The following is a 26,313-nucleotide window of genomic DNA, read 5'->3' on the forward strand; positions in this document are numbered from 1 at the left end:
AGACCCAAAGACCCAATTGTGATGTTTATGGGACATATAGGAGTGCCAACAAAGAAGCTCGTCAAAGGTAATGAATGTTTTATATTTTTCTGCGTTTTGTGTAGCGCCAGCTACCGCAAAATCTTTTGTTTAGGTCTCGTTCAGGTATTTCGGGGGATGCATGCTATCAGATAATAGCTTCTCATGCTTTCGCCGAAAAGCATTTTACAAATCTGACATGTTGGCTAGATTCACAACGAGTGTAGCTTTAATTGAGTATCTTGCGTGTGTGTGTTTTAATGAAAGTTTGAGTTTTATCGAGTACTATAGGTGGCGCTCTGAAATTTCCGTTGATTTGGTTCCTGTACAACATCCGTAACAGGGACACTGTCATCTCAGATTTTCAAAATATGCTTTTGAACCATAGCTAATCAAGCATTTGTGTAAGAGTATTGATAGCCTAGCATAGCATTCAGCATGCAACACTTTCACAAAAACAAGAAAAGCATTCAAATAAAATAATTTACCTTTGAAGAACTTCAGATGTTTTCAATGAGTAGACTCTGTTAGATAGCAAATGTTCAGTTTTTGTGTAGGACAAATCGCTCTGTTTTGTTCATCACGTTTGGGTAAGAAAACCCCCAAAATTAAGTCATTACAACGCAAACTTTTTTCCAAATTAACTCTATAATATCGACAAACATGGCAAACGTTGTTTAGAATCCATCCTCAAGGTGTTTTTCACATATCTATCGATGATAAATCATTCGTGGCAATTTCGTTTCTTCTCTGAAGAAAATGGAACGCGCATGGACCTGGAGATTACGCAATAATTTTGACGGAGGACACCGGGCGGACACCTGGTAAATGTCGTCTCTTATGGTCAATCTTCCAATGATATGCCTACAAATACGTCACAATGCTGCAGACACCTTGGGGAAACGACAGAAAGTGCAGGCTCATTCCTGGCGCATTCACAGCCATATAAGGAGACATTGGAACACAGGGCATTCAAAATCTGGACCATTTCCTGTATGAAATTTCATCTTGGTTTCGCCTGTAGCATTAGTTCTGGGGCACTCACAGATCATATCTTTGCAGTTTTGGAAACGTCAGTTTTTTTTTCTCCCCAAAGCTGTCAATTACATGCATAGTCGAGCATCTTTTGTGACAATTTCTTGTTTTAAAACGGGAACGTTTTTTTTCTTATCCAAAAATTAAGAGTGCCCCCTATCTTGAAGTTAACATCTGCTAACCATGTGTATGTGACAAATACAATTTGATTTGACACAGTCTAGAACACATCTCCTACACAGTCGACTACAGTAATCCAGGGACACAGTCTCCAAAACACAGTCAAGTAGTCTACTGCAGAGCTGAGAATATTTTAATAGGCCAGTAAGTCTATTACTGTCATCCAGTCTACTACAGTACATAGGCTACTCTGAACCAGACCATGCCGGGCTGCTTCCGGCCTCAGTATAACAGTCCGGGTTGGTTGAAGTTGGGAACAATTCCATTTCTGTTAGTAAATTTATTCCATAGGGATCCTATTCAAACCCTGATCTTGAATTTAGATGGAATTCACCCCAACCCTGATGGCTGTGGAATCCCTGGTAGTGAGAGGCAGATCAGAGACGGGAGTGTTCAATGTTGGTTCTGTCTGACCCTTCTCTTTCATTGTATCTATTTTCTGCAGCATTGAAAGAGGGAAGCTCAGAGACTGCAGGTCTTTGCTTGGCCTATTCATAATGCATAGAATGATACACAATCTGTTCAGCTCCTCTATCATTTACAGCACATCAATAATGGACATGCACCCACATGTCCTCACTTCCCTTCGTGTGGGGGCTTTTATGGCTGTATATCTCTGTGGATATGGTGTGTGTGTGTGTGTGTGTGTTAGGTCATGTATTTCTTCTGTGCATAAGGTGCATGTACTTACAGAAGTATCTTGTTCTGGCCGTGTCTCTGACTATCTGTGTGATACTGTGATCATTTGTCTGTCTTTGTCCAGTTGAACTGATGAAGTGTGTGTGAATGGAGAGGAGGACGGGTCCAGTGAGAGTGGTGGGATGTATAACTAATGTAATACATTAGAGGTCGACCAATTTTAATCGGAATGGCCGATTTCAAGTTTTCATAACAATCGGAATTTTTGCGCTCCTATTTGCTTTTATTTTTATACCTTTTTATTTAACTAGGCAAGTCAGTTAAGAACACATTCTTATTTTCAATGACGGCCTAGGAACAACTGCCTCGTTCAGGGGCAGAACGACAGATTTTCACCTTGTCAGCTCAGGGGATCCAATCTTGCCACTTTACAGTTAACTAGTCCAACGCAATAACGACCTGCCGCTCTCTCGTTGCACTCCACAAGGAGACTGCCTATTACGCAAATGCAGTATGCCAAGGTAAGTTGCTAGCTAGCATTAAACTTATCTTATAAAAAAACAATCATAATCACTAGTTAACAACACATGGTTGATGATATTACTAGATATTATCTAGCGTGTCCTGCGTTGCATATAATTTGACTGAGCATACAAGTATCTAAGTATCTGACTGAGCGGTGGTAGGCAGAAGCAGGCGCATACACATTCATTCAAACAGCACTTTCATGCGTTTTGCCAGCAGCTCTTCGTTGTGCGTCAAGCATTGCGCTGTATATGACTTCAAGCCTATCAACTCCCGAGATGAGGCTGGTGTAACCGAAGTGAGGAGAGGGATGGAAGCTATGTTAATGTATACACTGGCAATACTATAGTGCCTATAAGAACATCCAATAGTCAAAGGTTAATGAAATGCAAATGGTATAGACGAAATAGTCCTATAATTCCTATAATAACTACAACCTGAAACTTCTTACCTGGGAATATTGAAGGAAAAAGGAACCACCAGCTTTCATATGTTCTCATGTTCTGAGCAAAGAACTGAAACGTTAGCTTTCTTACATAGCACATATTGCACTTTTACTTTCTTCAACACTTTTTGTTTTTGCATTATTTAAACCAAATTGAACATGTTTCATTATTTACTTGATGCTAAATTGATTTTATTGATGTATTATATTAAGTTAAAATAAGTGTTCATTCAGTATTGTTATTACAAATATATATTTTTTAATCTGACAATTTTAATCGGTATCGGATTTTTTTGGTCCTCCAATAATCGGTATTGGTATTGGCGTCGAAAAATCATAATCGGTCGACCTCTAAAATACATTAACACTTGGAGAGGTCAGCCTTCTGCTCCTCAGCTCCCTCTCTCAACACGTCCTCAGTCTGCTCTGTGTCCACTCCACTTAGCCAAGTCCAGCTCTTGCTTTCCCATTTCCCTCTCCCTCTCTCCCCTATACTCCCTCTCTCCTATTCCCTCTCCTATTCCCTCTCTCCTTATTCCTTCATGCCCCATCTCCCTTTCCCTTACCCACCATCTCCCTTTTTCCTCCCTCTATCTCTCTCACCCCCTGCCAGAGCTTTTCTATACCGGCATCCCACTCTCCCAGTTAGGCTGGTTTTCTCTATGACAAACAAAACACTCTACATGATCTGCAGCACACCAGTGCTGAACTCAGGCCATCCAGAATGTTCCCACTGTTCAACAGGTCTAGTCTAGTGTGAGTGCCTCTGTAATAGTCAACAGTATGTCTCCATCCTGATTGTCCTGTGTGTGACATATAGTCAGTCTGCTTTAGACTAGAAGCTATCTCCATTCCCTCCGGCGTCTCTCTGCATGTGGCGTTAGATGTTGGGTTAGAAAGAGGAGGAGGGAGGTAGGTTTGTCTTGTTGGACTGTGCTGTACCAGGCCCAGAGTTCAGCCTTATTACCACCAGATGTAGGGAGTTTTCTGTTGCACATTTTATTTATTTTATTTAACCTTTTATTTAACTAGGAAATTCCGTTAAGAACAAATTATTATTTACAATGACGGCCTACCCTGACCAAACCCTAACCCGGACGACGCTGGGCCAAACCCTAACCCGGACGACGCTGGGCCAATTGTGCACCGCCCTATAGGACTCACAATCACTGCCGGTTGTTACACAGCCTGGAAACAAACCAGGGTCTGTAGTGACTCCTCTAGCACTGAGATGCAGTGCCTTAGACCTCTGCGCCACTCGGGAGCCCCAAAGTCAGGCTAGAGGCTACAGCAGGCAGGCAAGCAGGCAGGCAGGGCCCCAGCCCAGAGTGGGAGAGTCCCGGGGAGGCAGGGTGTGGTGGCTGGTGGTTGTGGGGTATGTGTTCCCCTCTGTGAGATGACTCAATTGGACTGTTGGGTTTGCAATGGTCCTGACTGGTGCCTGGTGATGGTCTGTCACTTTAAGAGGGAAACAGACATAATATACACAAGAAAGAAACAACTCTATGTACAGTTGCACATGGTCAGGCTTGTCTGTACTGTAGGCCCATGTTTGTCAGATTATAGTTCAAATAAACTCAGAAAAAAAAGAAACTCACTGTCAACTGTGTTTATTTTCAGCAAACTTAACATGTGTAAATATGGGGGGGGGGGGTCAAAATCAAAAGTAGAGACCACCAGCTGCATTAAGTACTGTAGTGCATCTCCTCATGGACTGCACCAGATTTGCCAGTTCTTGCTGTGGGATGTTACCCCACTCTTCCTCCAAGGCACCTGCAAGGTCCCGGACATTTCTGGGGGGAATGGCCCCAACCCTCACCCTCCGATCCAACAGGTCCCAGACGTGCTCAATGGGATTGAGATCCGGGCTCTTCGCTGGCCATGGCAGAACACTTACATTCCGGTCTTGCAGGAAATCACGCACAGAACGAGCAGTATGGCTGGTGGCATTGTCATGCTGGAGGGTCATTTCAGGATGAACCAGCAAGAAGGGTACCACATGAGGGAGGAGGATGTCTTGCCTGTAACGCACAGCGTTGAGATTGCCTGCAATGACAACAAGCTCAGTACGATGATGCTGTAACACTCCGGCCCAGATCATGACGAACTCCACCTCCAAATTGATCCCGCTCCAGAGTACAGGCCTCTGTGTAATCCTCATTCCTTCCACGATAATCCTGAATCCGATCATCACCCCTGGTGAGACAGAACCGCAACTCGTCAGTGAAGAGCACTTTTTGCCAGTCCTGTCTGGTCCAGCGATGGTGAGTTTGTGCCCATAGGCACCGGTGATGTCTGGTGAGGACCTGCCTAACAACAGGCCTACAAGCCCTCAGTCCAGCCTCTCTCAGCCTATTGTGGACAGTATGAGCACTGATGGAGGGATTGTGCATTCCTGGTGTAATTCAGAAGGTTGTTATTGCCATCCTGTACCTGTCCCGCAGGTTTGATGTTCGGATGTACCAATCCTGTGCAGGTGTTACACAGTCTGCCGCTGCAAGGACGAAAGGCCTCTTTAGTGTCCTAAGTTTTCAAAACTGTGACCATAATTGACTAAAGTCTGTAAGCTTTTGGTGTCTTAACGACCGTTCCACAGGTGCATGTTCATTATTTGTTTATGGTTCATTGAGCAAGCATGGGAAACGATGTTAAACCCTTTACAATGAAGATCTGTGAAGTTATTTGGATTTTTACTAAATATCTTTGAAAGACAAACTCCCCTTTTCAGGACCCTATCTATGTCCAATGTGCACTGGCTAGGACTAATGAATCATCTTAATTGTCAGATAAGTGAATGTATTAAATATACTTCAGCTCAATGTCAAGTATCAAGGCTACTATGGGCGTAGTCTTATCTTAGGTGGTATCTTACATACTGACACAGCCAGCTTGCAACACACAATCACTTGAAATATTCTACTGAATGAATGCGCCTCGCCTTGCATCCTCATCAAGAGGCTCTCCCCTGTTCCATCGTGCTGTGAGACCACGAGTGACCGAGTGCATCGTTCTAAATCGCCACATTACCTAAATCTATGTAACCGTGGCAACAAAGTGGCTGAGCAAATTAATTGATCTTCAGGGGCATCATGAGACCAAATTATGGGTCATGAAGTGTTGCATTTCCCCATGCTCATCTATTTCACACAGGATATAGTGTGAGGAAATGGACCTTTTAGTGTACTGAGTCATTTGACTTTCTCTTTTTTTTCTGTCTGTTTGGGGCTCGCCCCCTCACTTTCTTGGTCTCTTTCTCTCCCTCACTTAATTTTTTCCTAATTTAATTTCTCTCTCTCTCAGGGATTTTCTTCCTCGAGGATCAGGCATTGTCACCCGTAGACCTCTGATCCTGCAGCTGTGCTTTAACAAAGCTGGTGAGTCTGAATTCTCATACAACCATGGCCTTATCTGTCCTCATTGCTGCTGCCATGGACCTGCCTCCTCCACTCAACAACACTGTCTGGTGCCTGGTAAAGACTTTCTTCTCTCGCTCTCTGTGTCTCTCTCTCGCTCTGTGTCTCTCGTTCGCTGTGTGTCTGTCTCGCTCTCTCTCTCTGTCGTGTCTGTAGAGTATGCAGAGTTCCTACACTGTAAAGGGAGGAAGTTTGTGGACTTTGAGGAGGTCCGGGCGGAGATTGAGGCGGAGACGGACAGGATCACAGGCTCCAACAAGGGCATCTCCCCCATCCCCATCAACCTCCGGGTCTACTCCCCTAACGGTAATGCTCACCAACAGTTATTCATTTGATGTTCATTTTAACATATGCATGCACACGTTCAGTTGGACGTATGCGTACACACACGCAGGCACACATAAAAGCGCAGCAAACACTTACATTCATGTATCAACCTCTCAAAGAAACGACCTTCGCCATACAAGGACATGTATACAAAATGTAACACACATCATACAGTCTACATGGCAACAGTCATAACCTTCTCCCTCCCCCTCCATCTCGCCCTCAGTGTTAAACCTGACTCTGATCGATCTGCCGGGGATGACTAAGGTGGCAGTGGGGGACCAGCCGCTGGACATAGAGCACCAGATCAGGGACATGCTGCTGCAGTTCATCACCAAGGAGAGCTGCCTCATCCTGGCAGTCACCCCCGCCAACCAGGACCTGGCCAACTCCGACGCCCTCAAGATTGCCAAAGAGGTGGACCCACAGGGTAAGGGACTAGGAGGCGGACCCACAGGGTAAGGGTCTAGCCTAGTGGTGCTGTACTGGTTCTCTATTGGAACTCACAGGACCAAAGGATGAGGATGGGCACTTGATTTCTGGGTGGTGTTCATTTGGTGCACCAAATAGACTGAAACATTGACGCAGTACCTGGACTTGTCCTATAAGAAACGCTAATTGATATATTTTTTTCCCCCCATTGTTTTTCCTACTGAACAATTGTATTGAATTGAAGGAGATGAGGAATGGAAGGCTGGGTGGATGGTGGACAGGCAGTAGTCAGGATTAATATGTTGAGATGAACTGTGGTTCTGTTCAGGTCTTCGCACTATTGGCGTGATCACAAAGCTGGACCTGATGGACGAAGGGACGGATGCTAAAGACATCCTGGAGAACAAATTGCTACCTCTGCGTAGAGGTGAGGGGACACACACACACACACACACACCTCATTGACTGCAGAGGAATAAGTGTGCGCTCTCTCTCCAGGTTATATCGGCGTGGTGAACCGCAGTCAGAAGGACATAGATGGCAGGAAGGACATCCGCGCTGCGCTGGCTGCTGAGAGGAAGTTCTTCCTGTCTCACCCGGGCTACAGACACATGGCCGAGCGCATGGGCACCCCACACCTGCAGAAACAACTAAACCAGGTGAGAGATTACTCAACGTTCCCCTTTCTGTTATTCTACACTGATGTTCTAGTCTGACTTCCAGATCAGTTTTTTTGCTTTCTTGTGAACTCTGAGAGACGGCACCAACAGATCTTAAACCAGGCTATAATGTTCCTTGAACTCACTTTTTCTTTCACTATACATTCTCTCCCCTCCTGTTCTCCTTCTCGCTCATTCTATCCCTTCCATTTCTCCTTCTCCCTCCCTCCTCTCCTCCCTCACTCACGGTGTCCCTCTCTCTCTCTCCTCAGCAACTGACCAACCACATCAGGGACACTCTGCCTGGGCTGCGCAGTAAGCTGCAGAGCCAGGTGCTCTCCCTGGAGAAAGAGGTGGAGGAGTACAAGAACTTCCGTCCCGACGACCCCACACGCAAGACCAAGGCCCTGCTGCAGTGAGTAGAGGACACACACACACCACCATAACGAGTAGCTCCAGAGTTGACCCTGACTCTGTCTTTCTTCCCAGGATGGTGCAGCAGTTTGGGGTGGACTTTGAAAAGCGTATCGAGGGTTCTGGGGACCAGGTGGACACAGCGGAGTTGTCGGGTGGTGCCAAAATCAACCGGATCTTCCACGAGCGCTTCCCCTTCGAGCTGGTCAAGGTGAGCGCTGCGGTCTCAATACTCACTGTCACAATATTTCTACAAGAGAAGTGAATCTGCCTGCTTGACTGTTTTGACCACGGTTGATTGACTCGTTTAGTGTGCATTTTAGAGTGCAGAATGGATTAACAGTGTTTCTATTGTTTGTTCTTTCTTCTTCTCTCTTTTCTCTGTCAGATTGTGTTTGATGAGAAGGAGTTGAGGAGGGAGATCAGTCATGCCATCAAGAATGTCCATGGTGTCAGGCAAGTGGAGGAGAGGAGGGTCTGTCCTGTGTCTTCACACATCACCACCACTGTGCTCTGCTCTTTCCTCTTCACTGTCAACCCTCTCTGTTTCCTCCTTTCATGGAGAACGGACCCACAGCATGCTTAGCAATCACAGAGCAATTAGCCTAAAATGCCCACAGATCGCTCTCCCACAGAACTGCCTATCATACACTCAAATGGTTGTTGTTCGATGTGAAATCTAAACCCAATTAACTTCGTGTTTGTATGCTGATAACCTTGGCTCTGCTCTCTCTTCCTTATTTCTGTCTGTGAATGTCTGTTTTATTATCTTTTATTCGATTTTTTTTTTAAATATGTACTTTTCTCATTTTCTGGACTGACTCGTCTTTATCTGCTTTTGTCTCTTTGTATGCTACCTCTCTGGACAATAACTTGTCTGTTGTCCTACTTCTGTCAGTTTTTTGTTTGTTTATCCCTGTCTGTCCGTCTCCTTATCTCTGCCCCCCCCCCTGTCTGTCTTTGTGCGTCCTCAGAACGGGCCTGTTCACTCCCGACCTGGCGTTTGAGGCCATTGTGAAAAAGCAGATCATTAAGCTGAAAGAGCCCTGTATCAAATGTATCGACCTTGTCATTCAGGAGCTCATCAACACAGTCAGGCAGTGCACCAACAAGGTACTGCAGCCTGGTGTCCAGACTCCCGTCCTGTCACGACCCAGCCTGGCCACAAGGGGGCGACACTGAGGGGTGCACAACACTGACCCAATCTGCTCCAAAACAGCTCTCCATCCATGGCCTCTATGACCCTTTAGATAGCACAACTAGGGCCCAGAGATTTCCCTGTCAGGTCATGTAGTTAGTTAGTAAATAAAAACTCCTGGCCCTAATCAGAACGTCTACTGTGTAACCACCCGGGGGCTCCCGAGTGGCGCAGTGGTCTAAGGCACTGCATCTCAGTTCAAATCCAGGCTGTATCACAACCGACCGTGATTGGGAGTCCCATAGGGCGGCGCACAATTGGCCCAGTGTCGTCCGGGTTTAGCTGGTGTAGGCAGTCATTGTAAATAAAAATGTGTTAATTAATAAATAAAATAAAAACACGCTATACACACTTGTGTAGATTTAGTGTGGTGTATGTCCAGAGGACTGGATGGGGCAGATATGGGGACAGTTTGACTCCCCCTCAGCCCGCCACAGCTAGCCTGTGTGCCAGGTGCTGCTGTCGTGTTTTGTGAAGGTTGTGGTGTCTTCGTCGTGGAGACTGGATGGTTGGGGATGGCCATTCCCCGAGCATCACTGGTCTCACATGGACAAGCTGCAGGTCTCATCTGTCTAAGAATGATACACACTTAGGACTGACATAGCTAGGGTGTTAGTTATGTGGGTACTGTGAGTTGAATATGTGCCCACATATCTATATTATATACCGAGTTTGAGAAGAACTGCCCTGTCAAGAGAAGAGGATGTGAAAGCCTGCGGCTTGTCCTTATCTTCTTGCTTCACCTGTTTTTCTAGAGACGAGATTTCTAGTTTGACAGATAACTAACTAAACTAAGAATCTTCTTGTTTTTCTTTCTTTCCTGTATTTCTCTCTCTCTCTCGCCTCTTGTTATTTCTGTCTATCCCTCTCTCTATGCTGCCCCCCTACACTACGCCCCCCGTACCCCCTCAGAACGGGGTTGTTCACCCCTGACCTGGCCTTCGAGGCCATAGTCAAAAAGCAGATCCTCAAACTGAAAGAGCCCAGCCTGAAATGTGTGGATCTGGTGGTGTCTGAGCTGACCGCGCTCGTCATGAAGTGTTCCGTCAAGGTAACCAAGAGCAGCCTCGCCCCTCACAGGAAAGAGGGGGGGGAGAGAAGGAAGAGAGAGCGAGTGTTCTGGAGCGTATCCTCTCATCTGTGATTGAATGCCCGTCCCTGTTCCCCTCGCACCTCTCTTCCACCGCGCTCCAATCAGCAACCTATCCTAATCATCCCCCACGCCATCGCTCCTCAGTGCCTGGATTGTGTGTATCCCTCCCTCGCCACACACATCCTCTCCTTTTGTCCAAGCCACACGTGTCCAATCAAGCATTGACTTGCAAATCACGTCCGAATTTTAAGCAGCGCGTCTTAACTTCCTTTCATCAGCCCCTCACCCTCACCCGTGCCCTGTTTGATTTGAGCACATTAAGACTGATTCTCCATCTGCCTCCTCCCTCCATCTGCCTCCTCCATCCCCATCTCCCCTCCTCCTCAAGACCCAGACCTCTGTCTACCAGAACACCAGAGCCCATTAGAGGGGGTGTTGCCATAGCAACAGTGCTGCTCAACAACCATGCCATCTTGTGGATGGAGGGGGAATTGCATTTCAAAGACCCACCACAGTCCATCCCTTTCACTGTCACTCTACCTCTGGTATTAGTTCAGCTGATGAATGGATTTTTCCTTCACTCTGTCCTTCACCCTCTTCTTCTTCGTTCTCCTGATCTGTTCTTCACTAACATGAAATAATATCAGCAATCACCGTCAGCTTGGAATGATTGTTTACTGTCACAGGAAAACAATTGTCAACTGTAAGTTAATTAACTTTTTTATTGATTTTTTTTTAGGTTGAATGATCTAATTTCCTAAATGTTTCTATGTATTTTAGCCATTGATCCATTTAAAGGTTGACTCCAGTCAACTAGAGCTAATCATCATGACATCACTCCTCATGGTATCCATCATGGTCATTCCCAGCTGAGGCTGAAAGCGCTGCCCTTATGCCATAGATCACAGACATTCATCCTGTGTGCATGCCCATTAAGGAGTGAGTGTGTGTGTGTGTGCTAGTTAATATGATTCCTATATTTACTGCTGAATGCCTATGTCCTTCCCCTATCCTGCACACTGAGTGTAAGAAACTTTAAGAACCCCTTCCTAATATTGAGTTGCACCCCATTTTGCCCTCAGAACAGCCTCAATTGGTCGGGACATGGACTCTACAAGGTGTCGAAAGTGTTCCACAGGGCTGCTGGCCCATGTTGACTCCAATGCTTCCCACAGTTGTGTCAGGTTGGCTGGATGTCCTTTGGGTGGTGGATCATTCTTGATACACACAGGAAACTGTTGAGCGTGAAAAACACAGCAGCGTTGCAGTTCTTGACACAAACCGGTGCGCCTGGCACCTACTACCATAACCTGTTCAAGGGCACTTAAATATTTCATCTTGCCCATTCACCCTCTTCAAAATCCTTCAACCTGTTTCCTCTCCTCATCTACACTGATTGAAGTGGATTTAACAGGTGACATCAATAAGGTTTCATAGCTTTCACCTGGTCAGTCTATCATGGATCGAGCAGGTGTTCTTAATGTTTTGTCCACTCAGTTTATGTGTTTCATCTCCTGTCTGTTGTATATGTAAATGGAGGTAGGTCTGTCTGGATAGTCCTGCCAGAGTGTTAGTGTATGTGTTTCATCTCCTGTCTGTTGTATATGTAAATGGAGGTAGGTCTGTCTGGATAGTCCTGCCAGAGTGTTAGTGTATGTGTTTCATCTCCTGTCTGTTGTATATGTAAATGGAGGTAGGTCTGTCTGGATAGTCCTGCCAGAGTGTTAGTGTATGTGTTTCATCTCCTGTCTGTTGTATATGTAAATGGAGGTAGGTCTGTCTGGATAGTCCTGCCAGAGTGTTAGTGTATGTGTTTCATCTCCTGTCTGTTGTATATGTAAATGGAGGTAGGTCTGCCTGGATAGTCCTGCCAGAGTGTTAGTGTATGTGTTTTATCTCCTGTCTGTTGTATATGTAAATGGAGGTAGGTCTGTCTGGATAGTCCTGCCAGAGTGTTAGTGTATGTGTTTCATCTCCTGTCTGTTGTATATGTAAATGGAGGTAGGTCTGTCTGGATAGTCCTGCCAGAGTGTTAGTGTATGTGTTTCATCTCCTGTCTGTTGTATATGTAAATGGAGGTAGGTCTGTCTGGATAGTCCTGCCAGAGTGTTAGTGTATGTGTTTCATCTCCTGTCTGTTGTATATGTAAATGGAGGTAGGTCTGTCTGGATAGTCCTGCCAGAGTGTTAGTGTATGTGTTTCATCTCCTGTCTGTTGTATATGTAAATGGAGGTAGGTCTGTCTGGATAGTCCTGCCAGAGTGTTAGTGTATGTGTTTCATCTCCTGTCTGTTGTATATGTAAATGGAGGTAGGTCTGTCTGGATAGTCCTGCCAGAGTGTTAGTGTATGTGTTTCATCTCCTGTCTGTTGTATATGTAAATGGAGGTAGGTCTGTCTGGATAGTCCTGCCAGAGTGTTAGTGTATGTGTTTCATCTCCTGTCTGTTGTATATGTAAATGGAGGTAGGTCTGTCTGGATAGTCCTGCCAGAGTGTTAGTGTATGTGTTTCATCTCCTGTCTGTTGTATATGTAAATGGAGGTAGGTCTGTCTGGATAGTCCTGCCAGGGTGTTAGTGTATGCTAGTGATTCTCTTTGTCTATATGGTCAGTGTTGCAGTTGTTTTGTATAACCTTGCAGCTGGGTTCTTACCCCCGGCTGAGAGAGGAGACTGAGAGGATCGTCACCACCTACGTCAGAGAGAGAGAGGGCAAGACCAAGGACCAGGTCAGTGCATTTAGGGCCTGTTTTTACGAGGAGTCTCATCGTAGGAGTGCTGACGTAGGAGTGCTGACGTAGGATCAGTTCAGCCTTTTAGATGATAATGAATTAGATGATGTGGTCAGGGGGACCTGATCCTAGATCAGCACTTCTACTCTGAGTTGCTTTTTTAATGCAGGACCTGACCACTGACAGAGAAACCCTCCCAACAAGTGATTTTTAAGAAATATTATAAATATTATTTAAGAAATATATTTTTCCATTTGAAATCAATTGTTTGTAGTTGCCTTTCTTGCACTCGTCTTTTCTGTACTAGGATGGGCTTTGCTTGATTGTGATAAGTGGTTGTTGATGCGCGGATTGTAAATGACGTCTGTTCAACGACTAAGTGAATGTAAATGTGATTTAAAATGAACTCTATTGTCATAGTGAAGCTCTGTCTTCATTCTAGGTGATGCTGCTGATTGACATTGAGTTGTCCTACATCAACACCAACCACGAGGACTTTATAGGCTTCGCCAAGTATGAACCCTACTACCCCACCACCCTAATACACCTCACCCTTTACCCAAGCACCCCTTCCCCTTTTCCCTAATGCTCGTGCCCCAGCTCCCAGCTGAAGGTGTGGTTGTGATGTAGTGCTGGGCACCAGACTAACTCACTACTGCCCAAAGCCAGATTTGTACTGTTTGATGAACTGGGCATGGACTGAACTGAACTCTGCTGAACATGGATTGGGTAGAGTCCCATAAGCTTGTGTGCCTGACTGCCCGTGCTTGATAGTTATTCCTACAGTACCATTCCCTATAGACTTGAAACAATCAATACCTCAATCGCTGTTTGGCCACTTTATCACAACCCCCAAAGACACTCACAGAGACCACTGTCGCTACAAACTACAATTACCGCTTATTTTGTCAGTATTACTGACCCTAACAAGGGGCTGTATCTGTGGATCCTTGATCTACATGCTATAAACCAGCTGTGACTCAGTCAGTCTGATTGATCCACCATGAAGGCAGATCAATGAACATGGTTAGAACACCGTAGAATACGCTCTATGGGAGGGGAGGGGAGGCTGGGGGTCAGACAAGGTGGTTGCTGCATGGTCCGTCACGGTTAGTTCTGCCTCTAATGAGCTGAATCAAGCATGCTAGGTGGTGCACCCTTCCTTTCTGACCCTGTCTCACTGGAGCTGGTTTTAAATTTTTCAAGGACCCTTATTTGTTGTGTGCTTAGGGATTGAACTGAGTGAGTTTGCGTGTTGTTTTTATCTGCTGACTGCGTTAGTTATTACTAATAACATGGTGTTTTGGAATACTGATTTCCTGCATCTTGCTGATAGGTCAGCCCTAGACACTCATACTGGATGTCCTGCCAGAGCTTGACATGTGTTGACCTCTGCCCTCTACACCGTCTCCAGTGTAGCAGTTACTATAGGATGCACAACATGTAGCTAGCTGAGTTGAAAGTCTCTTCCATAGAAATCTAATTCTGTTTCTATGGTCTCTTCCCTCTGCCTGAGGTATGCATCTGATTACGTAACATAGCATTGCCCCTTGCGGGTCTGAATGCCGTGCGGGTTCCTTTGCAATGATCCGCATGGAGAATGGGTTGATGGATTGATGAGAAGTGTTGTCAGGTAGGTAGGGGTGGTAACTTGTCTCTCGTGGCGTCACTTTCAGTCTTGACTTCAGAAGGCACGATGATGGTAGCCCACCAGGGTACGGCAACAACAGGTGGGCTGTCACGAATCGGGTGTTCCTCTCCGCCCCGTTCCCCCAGACCCCACTCCCACTGTTCCCATGACTATGTTTGATAACTTGAATTGTAGGACAGGTTTGATAGCTGTTAAACGATTTGATTGATCAATACACATTATTACCCAAACATTGTTGATGCTGATTGTGATTTTGAATGTGTTTTTTTTCCATCTGAACCTGTCCTTTTCTAACAGTGCCCAGCAGAGAAATACACATCAGAACAAGAAGAGGGCCATTCCTAACCAGGTACACTTTGTCCCTCCTCCTCCCACCCTCTTACCTACCCAGCCCTCCCAATCTGATCAACCCCCAGATTAAGCTGCCCAAGACTGACACTTCCCCCTCTATCATATTTACATGGTGTAACATACAGTGCCTTGCGAAAGTATTCGGCCCCCTTGAACTTTGCGACCTTTTGCCACATTTCAGGCTTCAAACATAGATATAAAACTGTATTTTTGTGAAGAATCAACAACAAGTGGGACACAATCAAAACTGATAGAGACATACCCCAAGCGACTTACAGCTGTAATCGCAGCAAACGGTGGCGCTACAAAGTATTAACTTAAGGGGGCTGAATAATTTTGCACGCCCAATTTTTCAGTTTTTGATTTGTTAAAAAAGTTTGAAATATCCAATAAATGTCGTTCCACTTCATGATTGTGTCCCACTTGTTGTTGATTCTTCACAAAAAATACAGTTTTATATCTTTATGTTTGAAGCCTGAAATGCGGCAAAAGGTCGCAAAGTTCAAGGGGGCCGAATACTTTCGCAAGGCACTGTACCTGACCTCTGTAACCTAACCTAGCACTTATTTACTTAAGCATAAGTAGCTTCAAGATAACCCCTGCAAATCATGGCCAAATACCATCCTGTCTTTAAGTCAGGTGTTAATCTTCCTCCTTGGCCACTGTGTTATAAACCTGGCACCTCTCTGTGTTATAAACCTGGCACCTCTCTGTGTTATAAACCTGGCACCTCTCTGTGTTATAAACCTGGCACCTCTCTGTGTCATCCAAACAGTTCTAAACGTGTTTTGAAGTCTTTACTTTATTGATGTGATCTCTAAATACCTGAAATCATGTGATTATGTTACGTCAGCAACACTTATGGAGTGCACTTCTCAGGTTCCTGGAAACCTAGTAAGGGTACATATTTTCTAGGATATACATTATTATTTCAGCGAGGGGAGAGTTGCCGTAGACTAGAGTCATTCAAGCCCTCCCTGCTTCCCTGCATAGGAAATTAACAGCTATATTTCTACTACAATTATTACTACTTTATCACTATTTGCACGGCACTACAACACAACCAAGGCCTGATACCCAACAGCAAAGCAACAATCATAGATTTGTTTTATGTTTTTCAACTAACCCAAGCACTTTTTGTATTGTAATTCAGAATGTGCATGGGACCCAGCTTCGCTCAATGAAGCAAACAATATCAATTAACCAATGTGTGGTACTTGAAGGAAATCTAATCGCATGTAACTCTTGTTCTCTTGCTCCCTCCCTCTATCTCTCGCTGTCTCCATCTTTTCTCTCTCTCCATCTTTCGTTCTGTCTATCTCTCAACCTCTCTCTCCATCTTTCGTTCTGTCTATCTCTCAACCTCTCTCTCCATCTTTCGTTCTGTCTATCTCTCAACCTCTCTCTCCATCTTTCGTTCTGTCTATCTCTCAACCTCTATCTTTCTCAACCTCTCAACCTCTCTCTCCATCTTTCGTTCTGTCTATCTCTCAACCTCTCTCTCCATCTTTCGTTCTGTCTATCTCTCAACCTCTCTCTCCATCTTTCGTTCTGTCTATCTCTCAACCTCTCTCTCCATCTTTCGTTCTGTCTATCTCTCAACCTCTCTCTCCATCTTTCCTGTCTATCTCTCAACCTCTCTCTCCATCTTTCGTCTGTCTATCTCTCAACCTCTCTCTCCATCTTTCGTTCTGTCTATCTCTCAACCTCTCTCTCCATCTTTCGTTCTGTCTATCTCTCAACCTCTCTCTCCATCTTTCGTTCTGTCTATCTCTCAACCTCTCTCTCCATCTTTCGTTCTGTCTATCTCTCAACCTCTCTCTCCATCTTTCGTTCTGTCTATCTCTCAACCTCTCTCTCCATCTTTCGTTCTGTCTATCTCTCAACCTCTCTCTCCATCTTTCGTTCTGTCTATCTCTCAACCTCTCTCTCCATCTTTCGTTCTGTCTATCTCTCAACCTCTCTCTCCATCTTTCGTTCTGTCTATCTCTCAACCTCATCTCTCAACCTCTCTCTCCATCTTTCGTTCTGTCTATCTCTCAACCTCTCTCTCCATCTTTCGTTCTGTCTATCTCTCAACCTCTCTCCATCTTTCGTTCTGTCTATCTCTCAACCTCTCTCTCCATCTTTCGTTCTGTCTATCTCTCAACCTCTCTCTCCATCTTTCGTTCTGTCTATCTCTCAACCTCTCTCTCCATCTTTCGTTCTGTCTATCTCTCAACCTCTCTCTCCATCTTTCGTTCTGTCTATCTCTCAACCTCTCTCTCCATCTTTCGTTCTGTCTATCTCTCAACCTCTCTCTCCATCTTTCGTTCTGTCTATCTCTCTCTTTCGTCTGTCTATCTCTCAACCTCTCTCTCCATCTTTCGTTCTGTCTATCTCTCAACCTCTCTCTCCATCTTTCGTTCTGTCTCTGTCTATCTCTCAACCTCTCTCTCCATCTTTCGTTCTGTCTATCTCTCAACCTCTCTCTCCATCTTTCTCTGTCTATCTCTCAACCTCTCTCTCCATCTTTCGTTCTGTCTATCTCTCAACCTCTCTCTCCATCTTTCGTTCTGTCTATCTCTCAACCTCTCTCTCCATCTTTCGTTCTGTCTATCCCTCAACCTCTCTCTCCATCTTTCGTTCTGTCTATCCCTCAACCTCTCTCCATCTTTCCGGTTGTCTCATGGATTCCTCCATTTCTGTCTCATCTTCAAACCTTTCATTCTACCATTTCAAATGTTTCCTGACCCCCCCCCCCCACACTCCTCCCCTTACCCATTTTCCCACTCCCCCATCTCCCTCCCTCCCTGGCTTGCTTGCTTCCCCCTTTTTCCCTGGTCTATGATTTATCCTGCCATCTTTTGCCCTAACAACCCCCCTCCCATCCCTGCAGGGTGAGATTCTGGTAAGTACCCCTCAGATCCAAGCCACACCCTGTTAGGAGTCAGCAGGGGTCACCAGAGCAGGAGAACTGAGGCCAGACATCTGACACTTAGGAAAGACTGGGAGGTTATGGGAATTGGTGTTATGGCAACTTGTTCCAGGTTACTCCTGTGTACAGAACTCCTCTTCAAAATGATGAGCTGTTTTTCTCGTCATATCTTCCCTACTCCACAGGGACTGAGCGAGGGCGAGCAGGAGAAGGTAGTAGTGTCTCAAAGTCTCAAGACTTATGGCAAACCAGAGATCAATTAGAGTTGTATCGTAGAGATGTAATTCTCGTCGGCTTTACCCCTTACCCGTAATCGGTAACGGCTTTCTCAATAACATCCGGGTTATGCTCAATAATTATTGGTTTCACTTAACAAGACAGCAATTGTCTTTAATTGGACAAGTAGATAGAATATTACTAACATTTACTCTTCACTCTCAAACCTGTTGAAACCAGTTCTGTCCAAGCACAGGCAGAATTGTTTTATTTTTTTGTCACGTTCTTGAACCACACTGAAGTGTAATGTTATGATTCCCTGTGAAAGACTATGGAAGAGTTGGGAGGATGTGAGAGTGGCTGGTGTCAGTTCTCCTGCTTTTGGTCCTTACCCATGCTGCCCTGTCCAGGGGTTTAAGTAGTGACCGCCTCAGTTTGCCTTGCTGTCGAAGGGTCCTGAACATTCCAGGAATGGGGGGAGGAGACATGAATCACCAACAATCATACACTAGATGTTCACATTTTCATCCTTTTGGTGTCATTGAAATCTCCTCTTGATGTTTTCTCTCTTTATAACTTATCGTGGCATGTCAACTTTCCACAACTCAATATTCCAATCATCACTATAACAATATGTTAGTAGCACACCTCACAACTGTCCACAAACCATTGTGTGACCTGTGACTGTCATTCCAATCAGGGACCAGAGGGTGGCAGTAGAAGGGCATGGGTGGGCGTCCATGATTCAATCAATGATTATAATTTACATAAAATAACTCTGATCAAATCTGATTTTGAAGTAATATAAAACGGGTTTAATAATGATTTGGAATGCGTTTATATCCATACATATAATGTATCAATGTTTGGTTTACCAGCTGGTAGAAGACTTAAAATAATGTGTTTACTTTTGACAGGAATTGAGGCAATGATGCCATCAAGTGGCCTAACTTTTCTCGGGTGATAATAACCTGAACATGAGATGTAGCTGAAGATAGAACAGGATAAATGTCTGTCTTTTGTCATCACTGACCTATCCTGCATGTCAGGGCTTCTGTTTAGACAGTGAGGAAAGAAGTGTCATGGCATTAAAAGCATCTCACTATCCCTATTCTGTCACCTCACACTCCTCTTGTCTGTCTCTCACCTTCAACACTTACGACACTGACCACTGACTGCCAGCCAGGTTTAAAAAAAAAAAAAAAAAAAATTAAAGTTCTCATTAAAGAGGGGTGTAAAGGCAATTCCTCGCCAAGGCAAACTGAGAATTTAGCTAACTCCTATGTTACAGCCTCTTCCTCTCATTTCTTTTGCTACTTTCCTACTAATTACCCCCCCCGGTCATAAACCCCAATCAGTTTTTAAGACACAGGAGAGGGAGAGAGAGGTTGATGTTCTCTCTGTCTTATCGGCATAACTTGACAGCATCCTTGTCCAAGCTTGATATCTGCCTCACCTGATGGTTCTTTGAAATGGCATTAACAATGAGAGCATTACTCTAATACAGGGGTACTACAACCAGGGGTCAGCAGCCCCCTAGGTATCTGACGAGGTATTGCAGCGGGTCCCAAAAAAAGCGAGGTTTTTATGAATATCACTAGCAACAGAATAAGCAAATGTTGAATTACATGCAGTAGAAAATAAGAGTATATTTCTGATGTCAACTTTATTTTTAACTCCTAATATAAAACAGATTACAATCATTAAAGATAATTACACTCACTGGGGTATCTGACATAGGCTTTGAAACAGCACCTGTGAATAGATTACCACTGTGGCAAGTACTGCTGCAAAGCTTTGTTGACTTGGACATACATTTCTGGCCAGACATGACTACCCTTTGTTTAACTAGCGCTAAACAGTTGTTCTTAGCGAAAATGTGTTTGGAGCTACCTTTTTCTAGCGAATAGGCTGTTAGTTTACACTTCCTCTTCCAGTTATATGTGGGAAGGTCAAAATAATGAAAAGGTATTTACCAAATCTATTCATTTTCAAATGTTATTACTTCTGCTTGACATTATCATTCACCTGATAAGACAAGTCGTGAAAACAATGTTTGCTAACTTAGGATGGGGTTCCTTGGGTTGTCAGTTTGCCTGCGAGGGCGTCCCTGGGCATAAAAAGGTTGAGGACCCCTGCCTCACCCTAATACAACTCATCTACAGAAAGAACCTCTCAACCCTGCCTCATCTCTCTTTCCTCTCTCCCTTCCTTAAATCCTCCTTTTATTTATTTTCATCCCTCTCTCTCTCTACCCGTCCACTCTGTGAGCTGTGGCTCAGTCTACCCGTCCACTCTGTGAGCTGTGGCTCAGTCTACCCGTCCACTCTGTGAGCTGTGGCTCAGTCTACCCGTCCACTCTGTGAGCTGTGGCTCAGTCTACCCGTCTCCATTCTCTGCATATCGCTGCATTCCTCTGTATTCCTCATATCGCTGCATTCCTCTGTATTCCTCATATCGCTGTACAGTCTGGCCCTCCTCCTCTTGCCTCTCCATCTCCCATCTCCTGTTCAGCCTCCTACAGTGTCCTACACTGGAGTGTATGTCTGACGACCCTGCCCAGTTAACCCACTAACCCTAGTCTGTTTTGGCTAACCGTGTATAGGCTAGCTTTTACTGACCCGCTCACTCTAACATACCACCGCCGACCCTTGATCCCTGACCCTGTGTGGGTCCCATTTGGTCTGGATGCCCCATATTAGTTAGTTTTGAGGTCATTAAGGTTTGTTTGAGGTTTCCTGTTTAAATCTCCATCCTTTCAGTTAGTCATCCTTTCTGAATGATACTTTTGTATGCTTACTATATACATCAGGGATCATGTTCAGAAACGTTGTTGGAATTGTAAATCTTTATACTCAAAATAGAAGAGTTAATTTAGAGTATGTAGAACATCTTAGTGCTTATATTGGTAAAACAGGATCAACCAAACTCACACTGAGTACCCAGGTAAGCTTTTTATTGGTCAGTTAAGTTAGTCATATCATAAGATCTCCAGGAGGTAAATCATGAGCACTTTAATGACTTGTTTTCCCTCCATCCTCCTGGTATACCTTGTCCCCCACCACCCCTCGCTCCCCTGTTCCACCACTCCTATGTCTCCCATAACAGGTCATCCGCAAAGGCTGGCTCACCATCAACATCAGCATCATGAAGGGAGGCTCCAAGGAGTACTGGTTCATCCTGACCGCAGAGTCACTATCCTGGTACAAGGATGAGGAGGTGAGTGTCTAACGCTGGGATAAGTACAACACAAAATAGTACAATACAAACTGGTAGAAAGATTCTGCTACTACTCCATGGGCTGATATATGATCTGCATTGCATGCTCCCTCCCCCCTCTCATTGTCATGGTGGAGAATCAGATCCGGCCAGAGCCTCTCACGAGAGCCCCTGCTGGCTGGTGGTTAGAAGTGTCCTGTGTGTGTGTCCCAGCCCAGCCTAACCAATGTGCAGACTACTGTTCAGCTTCAGCCTGATGAACAGGTAGTCTGAACACTGGGCAGGCGGGGGGGTGAGGAGGGGGGAAGGCCCACGAGGTCGCTCCGGCTGCAGGTCACTGCCCTAGAGACAGGACAGAGGGGGAGGGGGAAGGCCCACGGGGTCGCTCCGGCTGCAGGTCACTGCCCTAGAGACAGGACAGAGGGGGGGGGGGAAGGCCCACGGGGTCGCTCCGGCTGCAGGTCACTGCCCTAGAGACAGGGGAGGAGGGGGGGGGGAGTAAACATTCCTCTGATAAAGAAAGCAACCAAACTCAGACTGAGGTCCAAATATATAACTGTATTGACTAATTTAGTATGTTGATGTAATGGAGAGATGTTGAGCTTACAATTTTTTTTTGATCATCTTAAAAGTTCCAACAGACATTAAGATTTCTAATGCTCTGTAGGCCATTTCAAAGGCTGTAAAATATATGGAAAAGGCATGTCGATGATACATATTGTATGATGTTTTACTGGAACAAAGTGTAAATAATATTAAAGAAATAAACCAAAAGCACTAGGGAACATCCTTGGAAAGTTAAACATTTACAGACGGATGCATTCGGAAATCTAGTCTGACTGTTAAACTTACCATTAGTTTGGTCAGAGCAGCCCAGGCCTTGGCGAAGATGTACCCTCTCTCAGCGAAACAAAAAGAGCTTCAAAAGATACCGCAGACCAGAGCTGAAGACAAACCTTTAACCTGTCACTCTGACTACACCTCAAAACAACTGGTACCGTTCAGTCTTGACCAGTCCTCTGTGGCGGAAAGAGCGAGAGAAGGAGCGAGGGAGGAGAAGGAGCGAGGGAGGATGGTGGAAGCAAACTGACGTGGCAGGCGGTTTGAAATGTTCCAGCAGGGATCTGCCTTTGGAATTTGCAGGAAATCGTACTGGGTTACTGGGGGCGGGTTGGGGGGTGGGAGGTGTGTGGGGTGGGGGTGTATGTTTGTCTTGGTTTGTGGTTGTTTGCCACTTTCATGCGTCTGTGTTTACATGTTTGCATTTGCACAAGCATATGGGTGTTTGTATGTTTTCATGTGTATGGTTAAATATTTGTGTGTGTGTGTGTGTGTGTGTGTGTGAGACTTGGACATTTGCTTAGAGTGATGTAACTGTTGGGACTGAGTGCTCTCTGTGTTAGTGCAGACAAATGCTTCCAGATGCTTCTCCTCAACAGTGCAAAGCTGGCATCCCTCCCCCCCATCTCTCTCTCTCCCCCATGCTCCTCCTCTCTCCCTCTCTTTTCACCAGCCTGGTGGTCTGGGTCTTATACAGAGGAAATACATTCCACTCTCTGCTCATTGGTGGAGAAGCCTAGTGTTCTATTCCACTGTTTTTCAAAGTTACCCATGAAGCAGTTTCTTCATGGCTTCCTCTTATTTGTGTACTTTAGTGTTTTTTAATGGCTTCAAGGATTTGTTACTCAAAATGTTTTTGCTATGAGTTCAGATCCCCCGTCTCCCCTCTGTGTTTTAGGAGAAAGAGAAGAAGTACATGCTTCCCCTAGATAACCTCAAGCTGAGGGATGTGGAGAAAGGCTTCATGTCCACCAAACACGTATTTGGCGTCTTCAACACTGAATCCAGGTCAGGGAAATGGATGTGTGTGTTGTGTATCCTGTTCCAAATCAAATCAAATCAAATTTATTTATATAGCCCTTCGTACATCAGCTGATATCTCAAAGTGCTGTACAGAAACCCAGCCTAAAACCCCAAACAGCAAACAATGCAGGTGTAAAAGCACGGTGGCTAGGAAAAACTCCCTAGAAAGGCCAAAACCTAGGAAGAAACCTAGAGAGGAACCAGGCTATGTGGGGTGGCCAGTCCTCTTCTGGCTGTGCCGGGTAGAGATTATAACAGAACATGACCAAGATGTTCAAATGTTCATAAATGACCAGCATGGTCGAATAATAATAAGGCAGAACAGTTGAAACTGGAGCAGCAGCACAGTCAGGTGGACTGGGGACAGCAAGGAGCCATCATGTCAGGTAGTCCTGGGGCACGGTCCTAGGGCTCAGGTCCTCCGAGAGAGAGAAAGAAAGAGAGAATTAGAGAGAGCATATGTGGGGTGGCCAGTCCTCTTCTGGCTGTGCCGGGTGGAGATTATAACAGAACGTGGCCAAGATGTTCATAAATGACCAGCATGGTACATGGTCATTCCACACAAGTCTGTCATTTCAATTCAGTGAATCAGGGAAAAATTACATTTAAATGTTAAAAAATTCTCATCGAGAAGCATGGAGGGAAATCTACTTAGTGAATTGACTGAAATGAAATAGAATTTACACCCACCCTGATTGTGTTTGTGTTTTGCCATCCATCAAGCAGGAATGTGTATAAGGACCTGCGTCAGATTGAGCTGGCCTGTGACACCCAGGAGGACGTGGACAGTTGGAAAGCCTCCTTCCTGAGGGCTGGGGTCTACCCTGAGAAGGACCAGGTACTGAACCCAAACTCGCTCAAATAGTCTTTGGGTCGCTTTCCCGGACATAGATTAAGAGTAGTCCTGGACGGACTTAAGGACATGCTCAGCAGAGATTCTCCCTTGAAAGGGTTTTGTCGTCCAGGACTAGGCTTCATCTGTGTCTGGTAAACCGACCCTTGAAGTTTGAATGTTAGCAGAAGTCAAACGAACAGATGCGTTGTGGTGACAGCCTATGTCAGTATTTGATGAACACTAGGCATGCACCAATACTTCTTGATGATGTCACTGATGATTGTCCTACTGCTTGTTTCTTCTCATGCACGCCAATTCATGATTCAAGGGAGATTATGAGGTACTAATATCAGAGCGATTGGATGTATGATTCACAATGGCATACATCTACTGCAAATGTATCCCAATGGCATGCAGTAGTATTAGCTATCGTGTATTGACCTCAAACACTCAGAGAACAGGTACGTGTGGCCTCAATTCAAAGGACCTGTTTGGACCGGTCACGTGTCCTCACTCAGAAGTAACGTCTCTCTCTGTGTTCCTCAGGTGGACACTGAGGATACGGCCCCATCAGAAACCTTCTCCATGGACCCCCAGCTGGAGAGGCAGGTGGAGACCATCCGTAACCTAGTGGACTCCTACATCGGCATCGTCAACAAGTCCATCAGGGACCTCATGCCCAAGACCATCATGCACCTCATGATCAACAGCGTGAGTGAAAAAAGCCTAGAGACGGTCTATACTGAGCAGGCTCTGTCTTATAGCAGGGGATTCCATCACATGGCTGTATGACAGCTTCATGTACCTTTGTGTTGTGTTTCCACAAGCGCTGGGGTGTTTGTGTTTTCTAGCATCGCTGAAGATCGACTATTCAGTGACTCCATCTTTCCATGCAGGCTAGTATGATGTGAAAGGAGTAGGACACCTCTGTTTCTCCGTAGTCCATGGTCTTCCTCTCCTCCCCAGGCTAAGGACTTCATCCACTCAGAGCTGCTGGCCTACCTGTACTCGTCAGGTGACCAAAACAGCCTGATGGAGGAGTCAGCTGACCAGGCGCAGCGCCGCGACGAGATGCTCCGCATGTACCACGCCCTCAAGGAGGCACTGCACATCATCGGTGACATCACCACCACCACCGTGACGGTCCCCGTGCCACCGCCCGTCAACGACAGCTGGATGCAGGAAGCCAGGTGAGAGGTGTGTGTGTGTGTGTGTGTGTGTACACATTCACACATACAAAAGGGATTTTGACGTTAATGTGGATTGAGTGAATGTACCTTAAATTCTCTCATTCATGTAATGGAAGATGTTTTGCTTCATCCATTGTCACATGTGGGAACTAAAGGGGGTCATGTGTAAGAGGCTGTACAGTCGACCAAAGCTTTTTGTCGTTGTGCAGTGTTTGTATAATGTATATTTCATTGTCTGTCTGTTCTTTTTCCATTCCCCACACCTCTTTCTCTCTGTTCTCATTTCCTTCCAGTCCTACCCCCAGCGCCGCCCCCAGCCGCAGCAGCCCCTCCCCCAAGCCGTCCTCCTGCAGTGAGTGGCCCAAGGCCGGGACCACCCTCAACCCCTCCCCAGCGTTTGGGGGACCCCCATCCCCTCTCGCCCGGGCCCGCCGCCCATTAACGCCTTTGGCAGCAACAACCATCAGGACCCTTTCAGTGCCCCCCCACTGATCCCCTCTCGGCCCGCTCGCATCCCCCCTGGCGTGCCCAGGTAAGACCACCTCTCAGGAGGGAGCAGTTCCTACCTACCTATATCCTCACACAGGAATAATGTCTCCTCATCGACACTATATTAACCTGTGTAACCTTCTGAATTCATTGTTGAATTGCCAGGTTCTCACTGTAACTGCAGCACCTGGCTCTGACTGACTGTTGACGTCAATAGATGGATTTAAGTTTCCTCCCAGTCCCACCTTTCACATTACTACTTGAACCTTTTCTTTACACACTTCTCTTCCTTTCTCTTTCCTCTCTCTTGGTTATCTTCTCGGTTTCATAAACCCCATCTCTTAACTCCTCCTCTCTTTTGTGCTCAACTCTCTTTCTCTTGTTTCTTCTTCTGTTCTCCTTCTCTCAGTGGGAGTGTTTCTCTCCATTCACATCTCACAATCTCTCATCTGTTCTCCTTCTCTCAGTGGGAGTG

At 45.6% G+C, this 26,313-nt stretch overlaps 1 protein-coding gene across 12 annotated transcripts in view; it reads left to right on the top strand.

Annotated features, from left to right (window-relative positions):
- Positions 1-26,313, top strand: part of dnm2a (dynamin 2a) — a 44,649-nt gene that overhangs the window by 14,454 nt on the left and 3,882 nt on the right. For 2 of the 12 annotated variants that reach the window (XM_046330299.1, XM_046330298.1), the window contains exons 3-22: positions 6,143-6,216; positions 6,412-6,561; positions 6,809-7,012; positions 7,343-7,441; positions 7,513-7,673; positions 7,946-8,088; positions 8,163-8,298; positions 8,476-8,543; positions 9,062-9,200; positions 13,018-13,104; positions 13,550-13,620; positions 14,784-14,837; positions 15,056-15,107; positions 18,212-18,238; positions 21,351-21,461; positions 23,200-23,309; positions 24,048-24,162; positions 24,706-24,870; positions 25,126-25,349; positions 25,643-25,881. In XM_046330299.1, the coding sequence (XP_046186255.1) occupies positions 6,143-6,216; positions 6,412-6,561; positions 6,809-7,012; positions 7,343-7,441; positions 7,513-7,673; positions 7,946-8,088; positions 8,163-8,298; positions 8,476-8,543; positions 9,062-9,200; positions 13,018-13,104; positions 13,550-13,620; positions 14,784-14,837; positions 15,056-15,107; positions 18,212-18,238; positions 21,351-21,461; positions 23,200-23,309; positions 24,048-24,162; positions 24,706-24,870; positions 25,126-25,349; positions 25,643-25,841 (2,389 nt within the window). In that variant the 3' untranslated portion in view covers positions 25,842-25,881. Of the gene's footprint in view, positions 1-6,142; positions 6,217-6,411; positions 6,562-6,808; positions 7,013-7,342; positions 7,442-7,512; positions 7,674-7,945; positions 8,089-8,162; positions 8,299-8,475; positions 8,544-9,061; positions 9,201-10,197; positions 10,337-13,017; positions 13,105-13,549; positions 13,621-14,783; positions 14,838-15,055; positions 15,108-17,987; positions 18,000-18,211; positions 18,239-21,350; positions 21,462-23,199; positions 23,310-24,047; positions 24,163-24,705; positions 24,871-25,125; positions 25,354-25,642; positions 25,882-26,313 lie in introns of those variants that run through there. The other 10 variants (XM_046330301.1, XM_046330300.1, XM_046330303.1 and 7 more) reach the window with 10 other exon arrangements.

Source organism: Oncorhynchus gorbuscha, linkage group LG26 (genome assembly GCF_021184085.1).
Source record: "Oncorhynchus gorbuscha isolate QuinsamMale2020 ecotype Even-year linkage group LG26, OgorEven_v1.0, whole genome shotgun sequence".
NCBI classification, from domain to species: domain Eukaryota; kingdom Metazoa; phylum Chordata; class Actinopteri; order Salmoniformes; family Salmonidae; genus Oncorhynchus; species Oncorhynchus gorbuscha.